Here is a 25460-nt window from a genome sequence, read left to right on the forward strand (position 1 = left end):
CCTGAACACAGATTCTATAAGCCTTAAAAAAAATCAAATTTTTTAATAATTGTATAGAGACCAATGAAAATTGTACAGGGCACTGAAAACTCATGGGCTAGAAATAAAAGTATTTTAAATGTATTAAACTTTATCTCAATATTCTCTCTCCCACCCTTTATAAGATAACAGCATTCAGCTTTTCATTCATTTTTGCAAGTCCCCTTAAATTTATTTGAAAATAGAAGTAACTGTCAAACAATAACCTAGTACTAATATACTAATATTAATTTTAAAAGAAGGACTGACCAGGGGACATGTACCCTGGCATAACACACTGACCTTTTGTATGAGTTAGTGATGTTACTCTCTATAGTGACCAGCTCTCTCAAAAAGACTCCAGGAAAACACATGCACAAAAGGACTTTAGGTCATAACAGCAAAGCTATGCTTAGAACAAAACATGTTACGAGAATCCAAAGTACAAAAAAGAAAAATCACTATGTAAAATTAGAAATTGTACCTAAACATACTATGAGGTACTTTTAATAGCCACTTAGCTTCCTCACTTCAAAGCCTGAGCTATGTATAGAACATAAGACAACAGCTTCTTGAACTTGGAGTTTAGCCATCTCTTTATTATGGGAAAGTCAAATGTACAAATTAGTTGCTTCTGAATGGATCTCCCCCCACCCAATCCCCATACATATTGATAATAGGCTGTCCAAACAAAGTGTGCTTTTCTTCCACTTTCCCCTACAGATGCAGAGTTTTTGTATAAACACAGGAATAATGATATACAGTGTTTTAATAATTCCCTGCAGTTTGTATGAATTATAATAACCAAAGTAGCAGCATACTGTTGAAATGCCATCCAGAATTGCAGCTGGTCATACATAGAAAGGAGGCAACTTTGCCCCCAGCCCCTCAACATGTTTCTTACCAGCAAGTATACAGTGAGAGGCACAACTAATACATTTCCTCTAGACCTCTGTAAAAAATTCGGTGTCACCCTGTCTGGAAATAGATTGATACACTTCACTATTCCTGGAAGCAGAAGGGAAGATATTCTAGGCATACTGTGTAACTGGAGTGCATCTATTTACACTAATGCTGCTCTTAGGAATCTGTGATTTGCAGATATTTAAGAGTGTAATTCAGGTTCTAAAGAGAGGTATTTGTCAGAGATTTCACTGGATGAGGACCAAGGTAGTCAGAATAATAGTAGCCTGTCAAGAAGGCATATTGCAACATACTGTGTAATTGTGAAGCATTTAACCAGAAAAAAAAAAATCAAGATAGAAAGCATAACTTCTCCCTGCAGATCACACAGTGAAGTCAGCAGTTTATCTGTTCACAAGGATAATGGGTTTTCCAATATGATTCTATCCCTGAGCAGTACCATTAAAACATTTAAAAATAAAATAAAATAGAGGTTTGAAAAATACAAGAGTGGATTAAACACCATTTTAGTCAAACTGGGATATCCCAGAGCAGCTCATGTTAACTAATCCCATTCATTAATAAAAGTTTCTCATCTTCCCCTTTTAGAAATCTAATCTGCTTTAATTTATCTCATCCTAAAACTGAACAACTCAAACTGTGCAGAGATTTCTGCTGAAACTAGAAGTTGCCTCTCCCAGAGAAGTTATTTTAGAAGTACTCATAAGGATAGAATTTAAAAACTTCTTACAATTTTTCTCCGTCCCCATTCAGACATAATAGAACAGACCATTCCACTCATTTAAGACATTACTGGGCAAGTAATATTTGGACAATCAAGCAGTTAGACTGGCTGAACCTGCCTTAGTCCCTGTATAAAACACAGGATTAAAAAATAAGATTGGTTCTTATTGCATTTTCCTTCAAAGAAGAATCTGACCACGAGATGCTGGATGAAGCCCAAAATGCCGAAGACGGGTGCAGCGTTCCTAGCCAACGTTGCCATGCTACAAAATGTCTAATGAAGGACAAAAATAATCAAGAAAAGCAGAAAAATACTGGTGTAAAACTGTAGTGGAGGGAATAAATATCTGATGATTAAAGAGCTTTTGAAGGAAGTCTGACTCCAAATTACATCTTCATTTTTTTTTTCCTGGAAAGTTTGCCACAAAATAACCTGATGAGCTATTGCAAAGGATAAGACTTACAGTGATCTGCTATCTCCAAGCAGTGAACTTGGAAGTTTTAACCTAGCCAAGAAGGAAGGATGAACAAAGGTGTGGGGGGGGGAGGGGGGAAGAGAGATGACACAGTCCAAGGTGGAGGGCTATTTCTTTGCTGGTTATAAAGTCAAGTGGCATTTGGAGAGAGGGGATGCATAATAGACCATTGCCAAACTCAACAGTCTGATTGGATTCCTAAGTAAGAAGCAGAGATTTCTTTAAAGATCGGTGCTTTGTGGGAATGCTAAAAAGCAAGTATGGAAGATAACGTTTTTTGCTAATTCATTAGACCGTCTGCCATGTAAAGAGCCTGGGATCTTTATACTTAACTTCTTTAGCCATCTCAGTTGTAAATATCTGTTTTACCATCTGCACTTTTATGATTCTTCTATGGATTACATGGTTATAAACTGCTAGAAAAATATAACTAGCCACGCCTGCCCAAGCAAAACTTAGATCTCACAGATGATAGCTTGTTGCCAAATAACAGAAGCATCCAACTCACTGGGGAAATGTTACCCAACTTCTTTAACAATACATACTACCTATAAGAGCTCTGCAGTGGCTGATCCTTTCCTTAGATTTAACTCTTTGGTGGTGGTGAGCCCAGCATTCCCTTATTGCTGCAGCATGTGTGCATGTTACGTATTAATATCAGGTGATCACAACCACCAGGCAATGTACATCAATTTCTCTTGCTTGAGAGTCAATGATTTTCAGCACTAGCTCTCGAAGCCAGAGCCACAGATCACTGCTGTGAACAACAGAGCGCTACAGATAAACATAGACTTAGGAGGACTAAGTGCCAATCCATTGCTTTCCCTAGTTTGGCTTTGCAACTGGCTTCAGATTCTGCATCCGTATTCAAGAAAAACTGTGTGTCTAAGGTTCAGAGATTGGCCTCCTACCAGCCTAGAAGAACTAACCTCTTCAGAGCTGACATCGACTTCTGTGGTGAAGTGCCAGCATTCCATAGGAATACTGGCACTTTGGTGTGGCCATACAGGGGCAGCCCTGGAAACATTTTACTTGCATGGCACCCGGTTCGCTACACAGCTACATGAAAACCAACTGGATGATGGAGATGAATTTTGTTTAAAAAGACACAGCTGGGCTGGTGATGCAGGAATGAGAAACTAACAAAGCATTTGAAAGACATGCCTGCAGTCTCTCTGCTACTGATCATCCTCTCTTAATGGCACTTCACCTCTATCAGCCCTGCAAGATTTGTCTAACAAACAGGCACAGGTGATGAAGAGCTGTCAATTCAGATAACTCTTTACTGGCTTTCAAATGGGTCAAACAAGGTGATGAAAGTGACATCAGGCAGAAAGATGTCTGATGAGGTAAAATACATTAGCACCTCCCTCCGAAAAATGTACATTTAAAAAAGGTATTTTTGTCCTGTTAATATAATTATACATAAAGATTTAAAACTTTTTGCTGATAAAACCTGCGAGGGATACAAGGGCAATTGTCAAAAAATACCAGATCTGCTCAGAAGAATCCCCTTGGGACTCTCATTTCTTCATACACAACCCCATTATACTTCTGTTTTAAAAACTGAAATCCAAGACCATCACCCCCAGTTCCCAAATATATACATATATATATATTCACAAACATACTATTTCCCTCTTATCTATTAACTGTCATAAAAGATGATTGTTCTAAGCCAGTGCAGCAACAGTGCATGAGGTATGGCTCTTGCGGAGAAGCCATTTCCTGTACAGTCCTACCGGATTGGCAAGGCAAAGCTCTATTGTTCCTGTACATTCCTTACAAAAATCTGATCCCATGACCCTAGGAATCCCCCACAGTTAGCTTGGTGGCACCAAGGGTGGGTCAGTTCTTGGCTGCTCTTAGCTTCCTGCGGAAGTAGTCGGGTGCAGCATCATACAGCCAATCTGCATCCACTACACACAGGTCCCTCATGTAGCACTTGTTGGTGTGAAGCAGCTCGTTGTACATTACGCAGGCTGGCTTGCAGTGGAAGAGGACGGAGGAGGGATGGATTGCCACCAGCTGGTGGGAGTCTACAGTGGCATAGGTGCCATCCGGCTGCAACTCTGCAGTGTTCATGAAGAGGCTGTGAGCTAGGCAGCGGCGGATATTCCCCGTGTCTGATCGGGAGGACTCAATCGGTAATGATAGCTGGTTAGTAACGAGAGAGAGAGAGATGGCAATCCCTCGTGTTTGGTGCCCTGCAGCTCAAGATCAGACACCCAACTAACATCAAGTCTCATAAAACAAGCCTGGAAAAGTCTCACAATCACCACATAGTCATACCACACGGTGGGAGTGAGACTGGAATCAGGTGGCTTCTAGCGCAACACAAAAGCCCACATCACCTATCACTTTCTGGCATCCCTTCCAATAACTGAGAGCTAATATGGTACGACCAAAAGCTCAAAAGGAATGGGAATTCCAATTCAAGCTTGGACAGCTGCCATTATTATGAGTTTGTGGGATGCTTGCCCAGAGATGGGTCCAAGCTGCCCGTTAGAGGACTTAGTTTTAGTCCAACCATATTCAAACCAGGAACTGAAGGCACAGTGTTTCCCTCTGCTAGGATCTGGTACAGGGAAGCCATTCTGGGGTACAGGGGAGGTAAAACAATAAGACAATGGAAGAATTTTACAGCAACTAGTTACCTTTAGGCAAATGTCCCTGAGCTGAGCTCTGACGTCCGACACCAGCATCATGTTCCTGTTGTTCACAAAGTTCTCTCTGCACCATTCCTGCAGCAGAGCAAGTGGAAGCCAGAACAATTCACTTCTTTATCAAGGACGTTAGGGACACTGTTTTTGGATCAGATGTAAAACAGAGTCCCTAAATCACATAGCCATTCAAAAGAGAGCTGCTACCCTTCTGGCCAGATTCGCAATATGGATAGTTACTCAATCTACCTAAATTCCCTCCTACAGTTCCAAGTAAACACAGTATTCCTCACCCACAGTCCTAAACTGTTTTGTGGGTTTGCCATGTGCCATGAAACAGCTTCTGCGCTTCCTCCCCAGAGATGGTGAAAGTGATTCCTAGAAGCACCAAGTTTGTAAATCACACTGGGAGCCCTGAGGAGGAAAAGCACGCTAGGAAGCCCAGGATGCTACTCTACATATTTAGAAATCAGACTGGAGAGTTTGATTTGTGGATTAAATCCAAATCTCATCTACAAAACTTGCAGAAAGGCCCAATCTCTTTGTAAGGAGTTCTGAAATGATGAAGAGCATTGCCAGGCATTTCCTGGTGGTCAGCTGAAACACAATCCCACCCACCTGGAACAATACAAGGAGGAATGATGACCTTGAGGTTAACGTGCTCACCCGGGACTCGAAAGATGGGTTCGGTTCCCAGCTCTGCTGCAGAGTTCCTGTGTGACCTTCATTAAGTCACTTATTCAGCCTGTAAAATGAGGTTAGCCCTTTCCCATCTCACAGAAGCATAGTGAGGATAAATATATTGAGTAGGAGACACTCAGATGCAAAGCCAAGTGCAGGTACATGGAGAGAGGTCAGATCCCCAGCGAACGAGTTATTGTACCATCTCCAGAGGCTCCATCCCCACCTACCTTATTGCCGCTGACATTTTTAAAGGCTCTGTATACGTTGAGCAGGGTGAGGTGATCCCCCTCGCTGGAAATGAACTTCTTCCGGACAGACTGCACTTCATCTCGCCGGGACGGGGGGTTGTAGAGGATGCTGTCCACCGAAAGCAGGGACACGATGGTCAGGATCTCCTCCGTGCAGTGGAACTTGGGGGACATGAGGATAGTCTGCAAGGCACAGAGCTGCTTTCAGGGTTTCACCAGCTAGAAAGCTGGCAGATTTCGACAGCACAGTAATCTTGGTGGGGAATGTAAACGTTAAAAGATACCTTCTCTATGTTAAACTAACTCCTGGCTCAATAGGCTCAGATATAAAAGAGAGGGGAACTCTGGTTTATTCTTAAAATCATAGAAGACAGAGGGAAGAGACATACTAGGGGACACAGCTTGTCCATCCTCATGCCAATGCAGTATCACGGAGGCACTGGTAATAATAACTATCATTAAGGATTATTCTTTTAAGCTGTCCTCATTTGAATGCGCTAATCTACTCACAAACCTTGAATTACACACTTTTGCTATACATATGCACACTACTGGGAGAGCTGATCATTTTAAGGAAGTTTCCATATAACACTGCTCATTCATATGAAAATTGTAAGAGAGAGTCAGCTCTTTTGGAAACTTTGGTTTCAACTCTAACTTGCCTCATTAAAATCAACTAGTGTGCTAGAGGAAAGCAAATGTCCTACCTATCAACAAGAGGCACTAAAGGTGTATTCCAAACCAGTGAGCCTCAGGAAATGGCTGAAGTAAACAGGATTATAAAGCACCCACTAGATGAGCAGGATATGACAGGGACAAACCAGTACAGATTCTGTAAAGGAAAACTGTGCCTCTCTAATCTACTAGGATTTTCAGCGCATGCGAGGCTACAGCTACTCAGGGCCAAGTTCCACATCTACTGAATAGCAGCAATGCTCACAGATATTAATAGGAGCTGCTGGTAAGCAGAGCCCCATCAGCCACTCATTCTCCTCACGCTACTCCTGAGGGCATTCTGCGCCAAAAAATTAAAAATTCTGCAAAATTCTGAAAATTGTATTTGTCAAATAAATGTGGAAGTTCCAGCTTGGCATTGGGAAGCAGAGGCCACTGCCGGCACAGAGGTGGGAGATCACTGTGGGGCTCATCAGGGGGGTTCTGGGTGTGAGGCTCAGCAGGAGGGTCTGGGGATGAGGGGGCCTGGAAGCACTGGGGTTGAAGATGAGGGAGCATCTCCCTGAACAGGAATCCCTCCCCATGCAGCTGAGGAGCGCTGGGTGCAAGAAGTGGGGGGGCAGTTTGCAGAGCTTCCTACAGCCAGGGGAGAAATCTGTGGGTGGGTCTGGATGCCATGCATGGGAAGAGGAAGTCCCATCCTCCCTAGCCCAGCTGAGCCCGGCACAGGGTAGGAGCCACCAACCAGGTCTTCCCCAGTCCCGCCTCCCTGCCCCACAGTGATTTACCTCTCTGCCGGCTGCCCTGGGCACCCGAAACATACTGCTGGGGAGGGTTGCATGACCGTTCTTGTGGCTTCCCTTTGCTTCCCCGTCAGAAAGTCATTTTTCTGCAGGGAAGCAAAGAAATCTGTGGGGGATATAAAGTCTGCGCATGTGCAGTGGCGCAGAATTCCCCCAGGAGTACGTGTATATTGTTAGGTATGTATCATGGTAACAGCACCTGTATGGAAGGTACCTTGTCAGTCCACCATATGTGGAAATCTTACATGGAATCAGAAGGTTAATGTGGGAAATTCAGTCAAAACAAAGCTCTTAACTCATTCGCAAATCAAAAGGAAGTCGTTTAAGGAGCTTGAGAATAAGAGACTGATAACTATGGAAAAATATAGCCAGCTAAAAATAAAAAGCTTGTTGCCTATCATTTGTACTTTAGAGAATTTGGGTTCCAGAGGAAATGCTGCCATCTTCCTTCCCAGTGGGGTCAGAATAACCTGATCCTCCTTCCGGTCCACAGCCCCCAGCAGATCCAGTTGCTCAATGGCTGCCTGGATGGCATCTATCAAGACAGAATGGTACAGCCAGTTGGCTTCATTGTTGGCAATATCAGCAGAGGTTAGGAGGACTCCCCCTAGCACCATCAGAGGCAGTGTCTCCGGGTCAGAGTGAAGGACAACGACATGGCACCGCTGTGCCTGTTATGATTAAACTGCTCGAGCCTCCAGGGCTGTCCACCAGGCACGTTCCACTGACCCAACACTCACAAATTATATTTTAAATAGAAGCAAAAGGTTAGGTTGCCAAGCCTTTGGCAGCAGCCCTGTCAGGACCCCTGCAGGCTGCTCTCCTTCTCTAGAAGCCTCCCACCAAGATTTCTTCAGATTCTTTGCATCGTAAGGGAATCCAGTCCACCCAGATGGCAGAAGATTTCGATGAGTTCACTTGTCAGCTAGACCCATGGAGAGGTGGCAACAGTCCAGGAAGTGTTACGCTCCTTATGATACAGGCTCCCCCCGCTCTCCATTATCAGTTCAGCCAAAACATTTATTTTCAGATAAATTCTCAGCGACCTGTTACCCACTCCTTCCAACGCCGCCTTCACACCCACTCACCTGGGGATGGCTTGGACATAAAGTCGAAGGTGAGAACGTTGGGAATTCTCAGAGCCAGGAGCTGTAGCATCACACTGGCCAGGTTACACCTGCAAAGGGAGAGAAAAAAAAAATAAGAACAACCTCAACCACCTGCCTCTGTTGAGGCAAGTCAGGCAGACCTGCCCGACTGGCACCTCTGAAATCCTGCACGCTGAGGAAGACCAGCCCAAGAGTGGCCGCCGCGCTCCCCTGGCTTCAGCACTCCTGCAGAGTGGCTGCTTCTTCCAGCAGCCCCTGCAGTCACGCAGCAGAGGGGAGGAAAGAGCAGCAGAGGGAGCCTTGACACACTCATTTTGGTCAGGAATGGGGGAGAAGCATAATAAGGGAAAGGAGTATAATACAAAGGGCGGAAATCAAAGGGCAACAACCAAGGTGACACTGGAAGCTGGAATCTCCCCAGAACAGCTGATGGTATTTGGCACAGAACTTCTTGGCTTCTGAGCCCCCATCCCTGAGGGCTGAGCAAGACACAATGGGTAAACCAGTCACTTCAGCTATCCCTTGTAGCCTCATCAGCCTGCTGCCAGTTATGTCACATGCGATGGGACAGTACACGCTTAAAAGGGATGGGGAGAAAAAGCTACAAGTCCGGACTGATGGAGGAGGGGGAATAAAATACCCTGTTCTTCTCGTTTCTGACACCTTCCTCCTAGCAATGGGGCTGCTGGTGAGACGGAGCCAAAGCCTGAACTCTGACAGCTCCAGGCGCCCCGGTCACAAAACACACCCAAGCTGTGAAAACAGGAAGCCAGCAGAGAGACAGTTCTGTCTCCAGGCTCTGAATGGCCTTCCTCAGCCAAGGCTGCTCATGAGGCTCCATATCCATCCACAGCGCTCACAGGCCTCCCTTCGGAGTCGCAGATTCTGGCTACGTAGGAGGGTCTGGCTAAGGGAGGGCAAGGCTCTGTGTTCGGGGAAGTGGATTCTGTTCTCACCTCTGTATCTCAGGTATCGTCATTTTATCAAACTTCTCGAACTCATCCTCTGTGTAGAGCCGGTAACAGATTCCACTGTCCTCTCGTCCCGCTCGCCCTGTACGCTGCCATGCCTGGGCCTTTGACACCCGCTGCACAGCCAACACCTCCAGGCCACTCTCTGGGAAAGGAAAAGAGTCCACATTAGTGAATATTCACATATGCGGGGCTTTGGAAACGCAGCTAGTGCCAATTCGCACAGTGGCTGAGTACTGATCCTGGGGGAAGAAAGAGCACCACCTACTGAAACAACACCACTTAAAGGTAATCTCCCATCCAAACACTAACCAGGCCTGTTCTTGCTTAGCATACAAGACCTGAAGACAGCTACATGCTGCACCCACTTGGTGGCATGTCACAGCTCCAGGGGTATTTTTACACTGCACGTAGACACCCACGGCTGGCCCGTACCAACTGACTCGGGCTAAGAGGCTATTTAGGGTGTAGATGTTCTGGCTCAGACTGCAGCCTGAACTCTGGGACCCTTCCACCTTGCCCAGACATCTACACTGCAATAAACAGCCCCGCAGCCTGAGTCAGCTGGGAGGGGCCAGCCACAGGTTTTTAAATGTAGTGTAGACATACCCCAGGAGGCCCGGTAGAATTCCACACTTAGCTGACTCTCCCTGTGTACACCCTATCCCAAGATCAGATGAGCACTCGGGAAGAAAGCACGTTCAGTTGACAGGAAGAACACACGCACAAAAAAAACCCTGAAATACAATGTGTTAAAGACTGAGGCAGAGGGGAGTTTTAAATCAGCTGCTATCAGGGTTTAGTGCCTCAACGTACGTATCAAGAATTAAAAATTATTTCCACATCGCTCATCTCAACTCCTCACCAGGGCTGAACTTCTTTGCTTTAACCATGCCTGTGTCCACAACGTATTTTATTCCCGCAATGGTGATGGAGGTTTCCGCAATGTTGGTTGAAAGGATCACTTTGCGATAGCCCTAGGAAGAAGAGCAAACAAAAGAATATCACCTAGCTCTTATCCAACACTTTGCAGCAGTACATCTCAGAGAGTTTTACAAAGGAGGTCAGTAGCATTACCCCCATTTGACAGTTGGGGAAACTGAGGCAGCAGTGACTTTGCCCAAGGTCACCCAACAAGCCAGCGGCAGAGCCAGGAATAGAACTTAGGCTCTCCCAAGTGCCCGTCCAGGGCTGTATCCAGCAGGCCACACTTGCCGGAGTCCCAGCTCCCACTTTCCCACCTCAGTGTCCCAAGATTCACACATCCTTATTGGTGTGCTTTGACTTGGTTACACTTTAGAGTATTGTGTCAGTGTGACCGGTGTGTATGGCTACCTTAAAACTCTAGCTACTGGGCAGATTTCTGTTTGCAGTGTAGCCTTTAAACGTTTTTGCTTCTGCTGAAAGGCATGAGATTAGGATCCCTGAAGACCCGAGTTCTTATTTATCCACTGACTAGGAACAACACAGGCTGAAGCAATGCAAATTTCTCTGTGCACATACACACAGTGCTGCCGAGTCTGCTACACCCTGGAGGCTGGTCTTCTTGGAATTTCAGTATGACCTGGAAACTGCCCAGTGAGGCTGGCCAGCTGGAATGGTGCTTTCTGTGACGAGGCTCTTAGTCCACAAGGATTCTTATAGAGCACGTTCCAAAGGCTCTGCATCTCATTACCAAGCCCTTGGGCCCTCATTCCGCTACCTTTTCTGTATCTAGGGCAGTTATTCCCATATTGGGGCTAATGTTGAGGAGAGACTCATAGAGGTGACACCCCACCTATCGCACTGAAAACATGTACCCTCCTGTCTCCAGGCAGTAGTCAGCCATGGTCATAAATGAGGACTGCTTTTAACCCACGAGACGTACAGCCCTTCCTGTGCAGGGAAATGGACAGTGATGTGGATGCATCAGCTCCCCCAGGTGTCCCCCAGCCTGGCTTACCTTGGGTGCAGCCTGAAAGACTCGGAGCTGCTGTGTGTATGGCAGCGAAGCATAGAGGGGCATCACCACCATCTGGGGGCAGCCATCGGGAAGCTGCTTGGCGATGTCTCGGCAGGTTTTGGTCATCGCTTCGATCTCTTCCTGACCAGTTAGAAACACCAGGATGTCCTGAGAAGAAGGTGCTTCCTTGGGGGTTGGGGAATTAGAAACGAGTGTAAGCTAGTGGGGGGAAGAAGACTCAAGCAGAAATAAAACAGCAGTTATCAGTGGCAGCAAATCTCCTGAGCTCTCCCACCAACAGCAGAAGAGTTGGAGCAGCTGGGGAGCAAAGCTGAACGTGTGCATACAGAGTGAGGTGCTGAGCACCCCCGGCTCCCGCTGCGTTCACTGAGACGGAAGGGGGCTCAGCACTTTGTAGGACCACCAAGATGGAGAAGAAAAAAACCCTAGAGAAACTGATGTTTCTGCTTTGTTCAACAACTTTCCAGTGCACCCGAACGAACAAGCTAGTCTCCCTCCCAGTGGCAGTACAGCTGGCCAGTAATCACATGAAAACCTCAAAAAGAATAGTTAGGAAAGCTGGGCTGCATACTTTGCTTAGCAGTCTCCTTTCACCTCCAGACTAGGGTTCAATTCCTACAAGCACAGCAACAATAAGTATTTTACCAGCGGCAGATGCAGGATATTAATGGTTTATTTAACAGCTTTCCAGCAGTCACTCCCCTTAAAAGCCACTGTTTACATACAGCTCCAAAAGCACCATGTCACCGTGTGCTCCAATGGAGAGGAGACACGCTGGATATATTTCCAAAGACGAGAACTGCAGGCACCTCTTTCAAAAACCCAAGGCTAACCATCTGGCAGTTTCTTGTTGAAACACTTAGTGCTAGTCATAAAATATTGATGAGCTTTTAATTCATTAGATTTCCATTTTCTCTTAACTACAACATCAGGGAGGCGATCTTAATGCTAATCGAAGATTGGCATTTTTTCATTTTGGTGCTCTTTGTGGATTCCACAATTCTGTAAGTAATGGGGTGCAAATAAATTATTCCCTGGAGAGCAATATTTTCCAATAATGGGAGTCCTCATCTAACTCAGTCACACCTAGCCAATCTAGCCAAAGTCTCACATTAATATAGCTCATTCAGACTTCAGGGGTGACACTAAAAGAAGCCTCAATGCTTGTAACTACCACTTGGATCTGAACAAGCAGAATTATAACCGATGAAATATCCAACTGCAGCATCGCAGGAGCAATGCATGCTCCCAACACACCCGTGGTACCTGATGGATTTGGAAGACCGACACCAGTGCTGCTTGGAGGTAATCACTCTGAGACTGTTTGGTGTAAAAGATCTGGATTGGATGTTGCCGACCTTCTAGATAGAGAACTGGGGCTCCGTTGAAGTACTGAGAGAACTGGTCTACATCCATAGTAGCTGACATGATCACCACCTACAAAATGGGAGCAAGGCAGGTTGTATCAATGGGAGTCAAGCGTGAGACATTTGCCAACAGGCCTACAAAACCCAGCCTCCTTAGACTGCTAGGACGAGCACCCAAACCACCAAAAGGTAAGAAAGGCATTTAGTGCAGTAGAGAGCTAAATTTTTTTCTTCCGGGCCCTCAAGTCTACAGCCATCCACTCCCACTGTGTGACACCCCAACATGTGTTATACACATATCACCCCATACGCTACAGAAGGAGTGGAGAAGCGAGCTTAAAGGGCTCCAGACGTTTACTAAAAACAGCTATGCCTGGTTAGAACATTCAGACTTAAGAGATGGCTTTCAAGGGAACGTGTTCAAGCTAGAAAAGTCAAACATGACGAGGACCCCACCCTTAGGGTGGGTCTTCATAACACAGTTAGCTTGTGTGTTACACCAAACTCAACTCCTGTCCACACATAAAAAAATCTCTAGCTCGCGTTAAGTGGTGCTTTAAATTAGCTGGTGGGGATGGGTTGACACTCAAGTGCTCTTGAAGCTGCAGCTAGTAATGCAGAGAGGATGTAAAAGCTGGAATTAGAACACATCAGCAGCAAATCCAATCACTCTGCTGCAAACCAAATCACTCTGCGTCACTCCAATGTTCTTCTGAAGTGACTGGAGCTAGGCTCTCTCTAGCGCACTAACTGGAGTGTATCGAACTCAAGCTAACCATTTCAGTGTAGAACCCCCACTCTCCATCAGCATATTGCATTCCGCTTGGGGGCAGGCGGGGACTCTGCACTCACTTTGAGTGGGAATTTGCCCAAATCCTTCCGTTTCTTTAGCGCCGCTTTCACCACCCCAAAGAGCACGTCTGTGTGTATTGTCCTCTCATGAGCTTCATCCAGAATGACGACACTGTATTTGCGCAGCAGGGGATCGCCAATGGCTTCGCGGAGAAGCATCCCATCCGTTAGGAACTTGATTCGCGTCTCTTCGGAGGTGAAATCTTCAAAGCGCACTGTGTAGCCGACCTAAGGAAACAGTCATGCAGGACAAGGCACAGACACCAAATCACGTACATTTACAGCAGCTGTGATTCACACTAAAGGATCCCAAAGCATCCAGACTATCCTTACAGCCATCCCTTCACCCATATCCAGTTAGAACGGCAAGTGCAATTTAAGGAGGCTGCACGTATTTTCATTCTGTGAGTCACAAGCCCCAAGATTCTAACCTACCCCAAACAGAGCTGCCAAAGTCTTAGCATAATCACTATTTTCTGGCACTGACAGAGGAAGTTCACCCCTAAGAAAACCTGAAGAATTCACTGTAAAATATAATAAACACAGACAATATAACCCCCTTTCCCAGAAGCCAGTGAACTGGATCACAATTTGTTACCATTCATACATACAAGAAATTAAAGTAGAGTGAAGGTCAAACACTGCCCACAGTTCACACACACAGTTTCAGGAGCTACTAATAGAATTTAATTGTGACTGAAAATACAAGCGTTTACTGAAATTATAGGGAGATGTGGATAAGTGATGCATGTTGACTAACACAACTTGAATTCAGTCTGTTAAGCCCATAAGCAGGTACACTAATTTTTATTCATTAGCCAGCATTTTTTTTAAATAAAAGCTACATTGCTGGCCCCCACATGGTGAGAGAAAAGCCATGCGGGGCTCAGCCACTGGTCTGGATGGAAGAGAGTGTTTTTATTCTTGTATACTATTAAATGTAGACAGCACTTTATCCCTTGTGGTTCTAGGATCCATACAACTGCTCTGACCACCTGCTGTCCTCACCTACCCAACACCACCGTGCATCTCAACCGCTTTATTTGAGGCCACCTCACATACCAGTTTTCCCAGCTCTGTTTTCTTCTCATCCGAGACTCTAGTAGCTAAGGATATAGCAGCTACTCTACGAGGCTGGGTCACCGCAATGATGCCTTGGCGGCCGATTCCTGCTTCATAGAGGTACTGTGGGATCTGAGTCGTCTTCCCTGAGCCTGTTTCCCCTATACAGCAACATATGAACAAACAGCTGTTATTTCTGTAGCATCTCTAATGAGAGGCTCTCAAGCCATTTTGCAAACATTTGTTAATTAAGTCTCATCCCTCCGGGAGGCAGGTGTTCCCATTTTGCCAATGGGAAAGCTGAGGAAGAAAGAATTAGGGTGATTTAGCCTATGGGAACAGCACCCAAGTACCCCAGCTCTAACCACTAGATACAGCACTTCACTTGATAACGCTCATCTCATTCCCCATGGTTGGTCCCTGGTACAGAATTTTAAAGGCAAACCGCAAGTAAATAGAAGCAGAGTTCTGTACGCTACAGAAGCGCTCCCGAGAACATTCACCACAGCACAAAGCCTATGATTCTTCCTTTTTAATTTCCCCCAGCATCACAGCAACCTACCGCACTCAGACCCCTGGATGGATCGCACCTTCCTAGGAAACCCCTGCTGGAGCATGGAGCTGGCTCGTGAGGCTCAGATAAGTGGTTTCTTTGCAGCATATAAGGCACTAGTGTGTGGCCTGGGTTTCAAAGCTTTTGAAGTTATGCTCCCATAAAATCCTGGGAGCAAGAGACAGATGAGACCCATTCAGTCATCCAGTCTGCCTCCCTGCCAGTGCAGGACTGGCTCCTACAGTAGGCTTCTTAGTGTTCTGTGCAGTTTAGTCTTAAAAGTTCCAGGCAACAGAGCTTCCACAATTTGCCATGGGTGACTATTCACAGCTGGAACTGTCAGTTCCATTACTGTGTGATACAATTGTGATTCCTAGACAGATGGGAAGCAGAAAGCCAAATGTAAGCCGCCCAGCTGCAGACTGGGGCAGAGGGAGGAACTATTTACCGCACTCAGCTGCAGAACCTTACAAGTGGCCTATTGTAATACATATTTAGCATGTGATAATGCAAACCATACAACTATAGAAGGGAAATGAGAAAAGTACTGTGCATTGCTTGACTAGAAAATTATTGTGGTCAACATTTTTTTGAAGTGTTCACTGATTGCATGTGTGAAATTTGAGGCACTTCATGCCTAATTTTAACAAGTGCTGAGCCCCTACGTTTCCAGCTGGAGTCAATGGGATCTGTGACGCTTCATCTCCTAAAAGTCACACATAAGGTGTCTCAAGCTGGGCTCCTAAAAACAGAGGAATCATTAGTGAACACTTCTGAAAATTCGACTAAGAAGGTGCTTTTCCCAAGGAACAGAGGGTTTTTTCCATTTTCGGATTTTTTTTGGCCAGGGGGAGAGGGAAGGAACTATAGGATCATAGAAATGCAGGACTGCAAGGAACCTCATGAGGCCAGTTCTCTGCACTGAGGTAGGATTAAGTATTATCTACCATCATGACAGTTGTTTGTTTAACTCCTTCTTAAAAACCTCCAATGACAGATTCCACAACCTCCCTAGGTAATTTGTTCCAGTGTTTAGCTACCTTTACAGTTACGAAGTTTTTCCTCATGTCAAATTAAAGATCTACCTGGATGAATTTCAACCTATTACTTCTTGTCCAGTCCTCAGTGGTTAAGGAGAACAATTTATTACACTCCTCTATATAACAACCCTTTACATCCTTAAAGGCTTATCAGGTCCCCTCTCAGTCTTCTCTTCCCCAGACTAAACAAACCCAGTTTTTTCAATCATAGGTCACGTTTTCTAGACCTTTAATCATTTTTGTTGCTCTTCTCCGGACTTTCTCCAGTTTGTCCATATCTGTCCCTAGGTATGGTGCCCAGAACTGGACACATTACTCCAGCTGAGGCCTCATCAGTACGGAGTAGAGAATAAGACTTGCTTCTTATCAACACTCCTGCTAATACATCCCAGAATGATGTTTGCTTTTTCTTTTTTCTTTGCAACAGTATTACCTTGTTGATTCATATTTAGTTTGTGATTCACTATTGCTCCCACATCCTTTTCCTGCAGTATTCCTTCCCAGGCAGTCATTTCCCATTGTGTATTTGTGCAGTTGGTTATTCCTAAGTGTAGTACTTTGCATTTCTCTTATTGAAATTTCATCCTATTTATTTTAGATGATTTCTCCAGTTTGTCAACATCATTTTGAATTCTAATCCTGTGGTCCAAAGCACTTGCAACCCCTTCCAGTTTGGTATTGCCCACAAACTTTGTAAGTGTCATCTCAATGCCACTATCCAAACCATTTATGAAGATAGTGAATAGAACCAGACCTAGGACAGATCCCTGTCCACCCAATATGCCCTTCCAGCTTGACTGTGAACCATTATAACAGGCGTGGCCAGCCTGAGAAGGAGCCAGAATTTACCAATTACATTGCCAAAGAGCCACAGTAATACGTCAGCAGCCCCCTCATCAACTTCCCCTCCATACCGCGCTCCCACCGCCTCCCACTCATCAGCAGCCCTGCTCATCAGCGCCTCCCGCTCCCTCCCCGCACCTCTTGATCAGCTGTTTCATGGCGTGCAGGAGGCTCTGGGAGGGAGTGGGAAGGAGCGAGGGCACTGCAGGCTCAGGAGAGGGGGCGGGAAGGGGTGGAGTTGGAGCAGGGCCTGTGGCAGAGCCAAGGGGTGAACAGTGAGCACCCCACTGGCACATTGGAAAGTTGGCGCCTGTAGCTCCAGCCCCAGAGTCGGTACCTATACAAGGAGCCGCATATTAACTTCTGAAGAGCGGAGCCACAGTTTGGCCACCCTGCATTATAATAATTACTCTCTGAGTAGTAGGAAAAGGGTTAAGGGAGGGATAGAAAGCAGCAATAAACTTCCTGGCTTTCCCCATACAATTAAGTCACTGCAAGTCTTAACTGAGAACCTTGCAACTCAAAAGTCAGACACCATATAGTATGAACAAACAATTTGTATCTAACTACTGAAAAAAGCTAACACAGTCTTGGGATGCATGAGGCAAGGTATTTTCAGTAGAGATAAGGCGGTGTTAGTACCATTATACAAGGCACTGGTAAGACCTTATCTGGAATAGTGTGTGCAGTTGGTCTCCCATGTTTAAAAAGGATGAATTCAAACTGGAACAGGTACAGAGAAGGGTTCCTAGGATGATCCGAGGAATGGAAATCCTGTCTCATAAAAGGAGACTCAAAGAGCTTGGCTTGTTTAGCCTAACCAAAAGAAAGCTGAGGGGAGGTATGATTGCGCTCTATAAATATATCAGAAGAATAAATATCAGGGAGGGAAAATAATTATTTAAATTCAGTACCAATGTGGACACAAGAACAAATGGATATAAACTGTCCATCAGGAAGTTTAGACTTGAAATTAGATGAAGGTTTCTAACCATCACAAGAGTGAAGTTCTGGAACATCTTTCCAAGGAGAGCAGTGGGGGCAAAAGACATATCTGGCTTCAAGACTAAGCTTAATAAGTTTATGGAGGGGATGGTATGATGGGATACCCTAATTTTGGCAATTAATTGGTCTTTGACTATTAGCGGTAAATATGCCCAGTGGCCGGTGATGGGATGTTAGCTGGGGTGGGATCTGAGTTACTACAGAGAATTCTTTCCTGAGTGTCTGGCTGGTGAGTCTTGCCCACATGCTCAGGGTTTAGCTGATAGCCATATTTGGGGTCGGGAAGGAATTTTCCTCCAGGGTAGACTAGCAGAGGCCCTTGGAGTTTTTTGCCTTTCTCTGCGGCGTGGGGCACAGGTCACTTGCTGGAGGATTGTCTGCACCTTGAAGTCTTTAAACCACGATTTGAGGACTTCAATAGCTCAGACATAGGTTAGGGGTTTGTTACAGGAGTGAGTGGGTGAGATTCTGTGGCCTGCGTTGTGCAGAAGGTCAGACTAGGCAATCATAATGGTCCCTTCTGACCTTAAAGTCTATGATTCTACACTAAGGGCACATTGTACCTAATTACTAACAGCACTTTAGATTATTAACACTCAAACAGTTTGAGAAAAAGCTTTTCATTATATGTCATACATTCATGTGGTTCTCCATTTGAAAAATGAGCAAGACTGTAAACTCTCTGGGATAAGGACTGTCTTTTACTGTGTCCAGTACAATGGGGCTTCATACCTACTGGAGCCTGTGAGCATTCCCATGACACAATCAGCTTCACTTCCCAGCACAGAAGGTTTGGGTTATGAACATTGTAGGAAAATGTTTGTTTGGACACAGCAGTTTCTTTCGGAACTGAAGAAAGAATCCACACAGACTTTGTAAATACCGGTACTTAATTGTATCTATCAAAAGTACTTATATGACCCCCATCACCACAGTATCTGAGCATCTCTCAGTCTCCAGTGTATTTATCCTTGAAGCATTCCCATGAGCCTGGCCAGTGCTATTTACTCCATCTTTACAGAGGGGGAAACTGAGGCACGGAGCAAGTAAGTGATTAGCCCAAGGTCACATAGGAAGTCTGTGGCAGAGCTGGGAAATTGAACCCGGAACTCTCAAATCCTAGGCTAGGGCCCTCACTACTGTCCTGCTCTGCTATACAAAGCTCAACGATGGGCCAAGCCCGAGTCACCCACCTCCCTTTTCACTAACCCAGTGTCTCAGCAATAGCTGTGGGACCGGACTCCCGGGCAGAGGAGGAATAAGTTACTTGTCTGCCCTGGGAGGAAGAGGACTGGCTGCCCCGTCCGGGTGGGGGAATAGGGCTATTCCATGGGGCTCGTTAGCCCAGGAGAGCTCCTGCCAGGGGAATGGGACGCTGAGTGCGCCCTGGGAGACAGCGGGGGGTAGGGAAAGCCCGGCAGCAGGCAGAGTGGGGGCTGCATGGCGGAGCGGAGAAGGGGCGGGGGGGGCGGTCTCTCCCAGTCCGGCCCCGCCGGGAAGGTCGCTCCCGGCCCGCGCTCACCGATGAGGATGGCGCTGTCCAGGCTCCGGAGCTGGCTGAGCAGCGGCCCCCGTGCCTGGAAGATGGGGAGGCTCCTGCGCTGGGTCTCCCCGGCGCTGGGAGCCGGCGGCGGGCGCTTGGCTCCGGGCGGCGCCAGCTGCATGGCTCTGCGGGGAGGCGGCGCCAGCTTCAGTCTCTTGGCCGGGGGCAGCTCGCCCTCCTGAGGCATCGCCCCCGGGCCGCGGCCGGGCCGGGATCAGCTCCCGCGGGGGGACATGCGGCCGCCCCGCCCCTCGCCCACGTGTTCCCGCTGCCGGCCGCGCACAGGGGTTACCGCCCGGCTCCGCGACACCCCTCCTGGGACTACAACTCCCAGCCTGCCCCGCTCCCGCGGCCTGCGTCCCACTGGCCCAGAGCGGGGCAGGCTGGGAGCTGTAGTCCCCACAGCCCACACGCGAGGCTGGTCTGCGTCCCACCTTAGCGTGCTACAGGGTGGGCCGGGCCTGCGGACCTTACCCTGGGTAGGGGCCCTCCCTCAATTACATAAGGTATTAGGGGGTGGATCCTTAATTGTAGGCGCTGTGTCACTGTTACAAGGAGTGGGTGAGTCTTGAAAAAATCCCCCCAAAATGTTATGTAATTTATGGTCAACCCCTTACTCTACCCCCCTCTTTTCCCCAGGCTGCCAGCTACTTGTTAAGAAAAGTGTGAGAATATGTGCGTAGAGCACACTGACGCAGGTAAAGATTCACCCGTGTGCACCCCACCTTTGCTATCTCAACTTTTTACTGATAAAACCCTATGTGTAAGGATGGTTTTAAGGCTTCTAACATATCCCATAGTAAAGCATCCACTTACCCATTGGCCTATTCACACGGTATTCAGCATCTTGTCTTCAATCACCTGAGGAGTGTGAGAAGGAAAAGTGCATGGAGACAGAGCACTGGCAAGTGTGTGCTCAAGCCTTCAACCATACAAAGGATGATGGAAAAGGGGACAACAGAGAGGGGCACTGGGGAAGTCAGAGCCTTCCAGCACAAAAGAAAGGGGGTGGGGTAGGTCAAAAAGAGGACAAAGATCTACACTTAGGAGTCAAAATGAAGAGGATCTGAAATCTTGGATTAGAAAAGAAAGAACATTAGAGGGATATATAGATGAAAGAAATGTGCCAAGCAGTTCCAAATGGCTCCCAGGCCTAGAGTTTCTGCTGGTGTCCCTCGACCGAGGGCATTTGACAGTCCATGGTCACCACATTCAAAAATACACTGAAAAGTGGATTAAACACACAAACATTTAGCACAGAAATAGGCTTTAAATGTCCCTTTTAAATACTGTTTCTGGCCTTTTTTGCTAAAGACATCCACTACCCCACTGTTATGCTGAGAGATACTGGTGACAATCACAAACCTCTTTGAGACTAGGTATGAATGTACCCTGCAATTAATGTAACATAACTGTCAGGATGAATTAAATTAAAAAAAAAAACCTGCATCCCCCAGACCCCCCAAGACAAAGGAAGGGTTGTGAATCCACACACAAGTTTTTTGAGGTTTTTTGGCTGAGTATTGTTTGTTTAGCTAAGTATTGTTTGGGGTAGAACAGAACACAGAGAGGCACAGGCAAAAAGTAAGAAAGCCAAGCAATAGCTTGTGAGCACGGTGTGACCATGGAAAAAACTAGAGCTTTTGGGTCTGGTGCTGGCTAAAGAGGCTTCGAGCTGTAAGCTAAGAAACTGCCCCTTTTTTGTTTCTGGTTCCTCCTGCATTTGGAGAAGCAGGGCTTTGTACCTTTCCTTAGAAACAAACAAGACCGCAAAGAAAATAGCAGACTCCATCAATTTCTGCTTCCAACTGGAACATCCCCAGGCCCTGAAATTTGACTTGCCACTTTTCAACCTGAGTGGCTACAGTACCGTTCTTTGGGAACATTTCTACCAGAAGTCCTCATGGGAGACTGGGCCTAGGGCTAACACTTCTTTTCTCTGTTCTGATGGAAGGTCCAACTGAAATGTGGAAATTATCTATCTCCTTTCTTCAGAGAGGGAAGAAGGCAAAATATAGTGTATTTAACTGTGAGGACGGAGTCACCTAGCCTAATGGAAATAAGGTCACCCAGTTAAATATCTCACTAGTAGCAGTATCATCTTCTGCAGTTCACTTCCCCTTGGAATTAACTAATTACTTTCTTAAAAAATTAGTGTCACAGGATATGGGGGAATGGGCAGCTTATTTTTATTTTTAAAAGTGTACAAGCAGCAGCTTAAGCATAAGAATTCTGGAGTCCTTCTTCTGAATTTTAGGCCCAAATATGACAACATGTGGGTAAATTACTTGTCCCCTCCCTATTATTTCACCAGTACTGGGCAGTCACCATAGAATCATAGGACTGGAAGGGAATTCGAGAGGTCTTCTAATCCAGTCCCCTGAACTCAAGGAAGGACTAAGTATTATTTAGACAATCCCTGACAGGTGTTTGTCTAACCTGCTCTTAAAAATCTCCAGTGACAGAGATTCCACAACCTCCATAGGCAATTTATTCCAGTGCTTAACTACCCTAATAGGTAGGAAGCTTTTCCTAATGTCCACCCTAAACCACCCTTCCTGCAATTTCAGCCCATTGCTTCTTGGCCTAGCCTGAGAGGTTAATGAGAACAGTTTTTCTCTCTCTTCCTTGCAAAAACCTTTTATGTACTTATGTTATCACAGGGGTACGCAACCTATGGCACGAGTGCCGAAGGCGGCACGTGAGCTGATTTTCAGTGGCACTCACACTGCCCAGGTCCTGGCCACTGGTCCAGGGGCTCTGCATTTTAATTTAATTTTAAATGAAGCTTCTTAAACATTTAAAAAATCTTATTTACTTTACATACAACAATAGTTTAGTTATATATTATAGACATAGAAAGAGACCTTCTCAAAATGTTAAAATGTATTACTGGCACGCGAAACCTTACATTAGAGTGAATAAATGAAGACTCGGCTCACCACTTCTGAAAGGTTGCCAACCCCTGTGTTATCATGTCCCCCCGTCATCTTCTCTCCTCTAGACTAAACAAACTCAGTTTTTTCAATCTTCCCTCACAGATCATATTCTCTAGCCCTTGAATCATTTGTGTTGCTCTTCTGTGGACTTTCTCCAATTTGTCTAAATCCTTCCTGAAATATGGCACCCAAAACTGGACACAATTGTCCAGTTCAGGCCTAATCAGTGTGGTGTAGAACAGAAAAATTACTTTTTGTGTCTTGCTTAGTTGCTTGCTACCATGCTTCCCAGCACACTGCAGCAAATAAGCTTGCCTGGCTGCACTGAAAGAACACAAAATTAACTAGCTGCTTTAGAAAAATACTCCAACTTCAGTTTGGGATAATGTTGACTTTGGAATCTGAAGGTGGGAGAGTCTCAACCAAAGCTACCATTTTAGAATCACAAATGAAACACCTGAAAATAACTATGGCTGGTTCCTTAGCAGTAGCCACCACACCATCTCCTACATCATTTGTGTAACGAATATTTACTTCAATAAAGTGTGAGTGTCTGAGGTTTCAAAGAGATGAAGCTTAAGAGAGTTTGAGAGACAGCTTTCCAAACTAAAGTATAATACAAAGGCTCTGATGTGGAACAATCACTGCCATGTATTGGGAATCTAATTAGACTAAGAAAGTGTTTTCTTCTGTGGTTCTTGCTACTGTTAAATATTTGATGCATGCAATTTATGAAGTACAATACTTTTCTTCATTTAAACTTTGACAAGCGGTTCAGAGGATGAGCAGCTTTGTTTTTAGCCTATGACCAAAATTCTTCACACATCTGTTAAGACATTTTATAGGCCAGCTAAGTGCTTATGAACACGCAGTCTGTCCCATCACCTGTAGCCACCTACGCTCCTTGAATGATCTTCAAGGAAAGAAGAATTCTGTAGAAAGTGCGGTTGGCAATTTGACGCACAGCACTCTCACCAATAGTACAGGATGGCGTTTCGGGAAGCAGTGTTCACTTACAGTCATGAAAGACCAGTTGGCATTTTTCCACAACAATAAGGTTATTACATATTTGGATAACTGCATTCCACCTCCATAAAATTTTACTGCTACTTGAAGTGGCTGTATGTCCTGTCATAAACTGTTTATAATTTCTCAACACTATTATTAGTGGCTATAACCAATGGAAGTTGTAGAGGTAGTTCAGCTTTTAGTGAAATTTAAAAGAGTAACAGTCATTTAAAGCCATATAAGTACCCAAGATAGACACAAAAAAGGTGGCTTCTTCCTATTTTAAGTTCAACACATGATTTGTCTCTCTCTAAAGTAAATGCTTGAGTTATTATAGAACTACAATGGGGAATACTGACCATTTGAGGTCAGAGAGGGAAGTCTGGGAAGCCAGGCTATCCTGTTCCAGGAGTCCCTAGGGAACAGCAGAGGCAGATGCTGGAAGAAACAGATGGTCCCAGAATAACAGTGTCTGGAAGAAACCAGGACGAGGAGCCTTGTCGTGTAGAGTGGGATGGGGAATAGCTTCCTTCCCCCCCACCTCCCGGCCATCCAGGACAAATTCTGGGAAGGAGAGCAGCATATAATCTATGTCTTCCCTCACATGGGTGTAAAAAAGCTTAAAAGAAATTTAAAAGAAATGCCAGAAAATAGTGCAACAAGTAAACAGAGCTAGGAAACAACAGGCCATGAAAAGCCATTTTATACTATAACAAGCCAGCAGCTGTCTCTCTAGCCACATAACTCAGGCAAGCAGTCTCCTCCTATACTTCCTATTTCTTTATGATAGGCACATCTCAATATCCCAAGCAGATTTACTTCAACATCTTCTTTAATGGAGCAGTAGGTCCATCAGCCACTGACCCGGCCTGCAGCTCGCTGGTACTTAGCCTGACAAGCCTGCCTCCCCTTTATGTTAAGTGAAGGCAGGAGTCTGGGTGGCAGGAGATCGAACTCACTGCCCTGAAACAACGTCAGCTGCATAAAATTCTATGGTCTGGAGATTAAGGAACTGGTCTTGCTCCCCAGCAACATAAGTGGCTTCAATTGCAAACAGTACAAGTTTCTGAAAGTATTAAAATATGGGAAGATGCACGGCATAAAGACGAGACAGCATCTGAAGACAACTACATTATGAGGTATTTCAGGATAGTCTATATGTCATTCCCTCATCTTTAAGTATGCCTCTAGCACCACACTTCTATTAATATGCTCTTTAAAACTTGACTGAGTACAAATTAACAAATATACTGCAAAAAGTAGCAAGTAGTTTCAGTAGACGAGCCTGGGTCTTGATCCTTATGAATATATGCATATGCTTCTTGTTACAGTGGTGAGAAACAGACCTCCCTTTTACAGACAGACTTTGGTCCTAGCTACAGAATTGTCCTTTAGCCTGCTAACAGTCCACCTGCAGATTAACAAGAGTCTCTATACAAAAAATTGGAACATGAATCTAATCAAATTGCCCCCTCCCCCTCCAAAATTAGACCCAAATACATTCTTACCTCTCAAAAGGATAAAAGTAGGATTTAAAACACAGGCCAAGCCATTTTCTAGACAAAAAGATTTCTGTAAGTCTCAGACGCAAGACTACGGAAAACCACTCGGTTGAGACATGAGGTCAACTCACCATCAACCCCCACCAAAACCTCAGAGAACACACATCCCACTCAATTTTTGAAATTCATGATTACGATGGATGGATACCTTCAGTGATGAGAAGTGGGATACAAAACCTCTCAGCAAGTCACTAGTTCAAATCCAATCCAGGTTAGCTGGTCCATTCTGTGATAGCTGTTCAGTGGCCTATGTGAATGAGTTGATGTCACTCCAATTCGTGTTGGCTAGATGTCCATATCACTCACAGCCCTCTCGTTAGCAGTCTCTGCAGAGTTCAGGGACTGAATTTAGCACACAGCATTAACAACCCTCTTCTCTACAGGTCATGGCTGAGGCATGTTGGTGAGGAAACCTAGGATTTTTGCCAG

The 25460-nt window shown here is 45.5% G+C and overlaps 1 protein-coding gene across 3 annotated transcripts; it reads right to left on the reverse strand.

The window, feature by feature from the left end:
- Positions 1-596: 596 nt before the first annotated feature.
- Positions 597-25307, reverse strand: DHX33 (DEAH-box helicase 33). 3 transcript variants are annotated; one of them, XM_039507531.1, is made up of 13 exons: positions 25180-25269; positions 20339-20383; positions 14539-14699; positions 13477-13704; positions 12524-12694; positions 11237-11422; positions 10160-10271; positions 9280-9439; positions 8303-8391; positions 7622-7749; positions 5716-5919; positions 4799-4885; positions 597-4298 (listed from the first exon to the last, which is right to left on the reverse strand). In XM_039507531.1, exons 2-13 carry the CDS (start codon positions 20340-20342, stop codon positions 3990-3992), a joined length of 1839 nt encoding a protein of 612 aa, XP_039363465.1. In that variant the 5' UTR covers positions 20343-20383; positions 25180-25269; the 3' UTR covers positions 597-3989. The 3 variants fall into 3 exon arrangements, with proteins under 3 accessions (XP_039363465.1, XP_039363466.1, XP_039363464.1); XM_039507532.1 differs by lacking the exon at positions 20339-20383 and having other exon boundaries at positions 25180-25307; XM_039507530.1 differs by lacking the exons at positions 20339-20383; positions 25180-25269 and adding an exon at positions 19502-19780.
- Between the last annotated feature and the right edge of the window lie 153 nt (positions 25308-25460).

Source organism: Mauremys reevesii, linkage group 20 (genome assembly GCF_016161935.1).
Source record: "Mauremys reevesii isolate NIE-2019 linkage group 20, ASM1616193v1, whole genome shotgun sequence".
In the NCBI taxonomy this organism is placed as follows: Eukaryota; Metazoa; Chordata; order Testudines; family Geoemydidae; genus Mauremys; species Mauremys reevesii.

Excerpts from the sequence above, each read along its gene's own strand:
- DHX33 (XM_039507530.1), bottom strand. The coding sequence starts at position 19,709 with ATGCCTCAGGAGGGCGAGCTGCCCCCGGCCAAGAGACTGAAGCTGGCG. Across the intron at positions 9,440-10,159 it reads AGCAAAGAAGTTCAGCCCTG|AGAGTGGCCTGGAGGTGTTG; the intron begins GTGAGGAGTTGA and ends TTCCTTTCCCAG. Across the intron at positions 4,299-4,798 it reads TCAGGGACATTTGCCTAAAG|CTATCATTACCGATTGAGTC; the intron begins GTAACTAGTTGC and ends GTTACTAACCAG.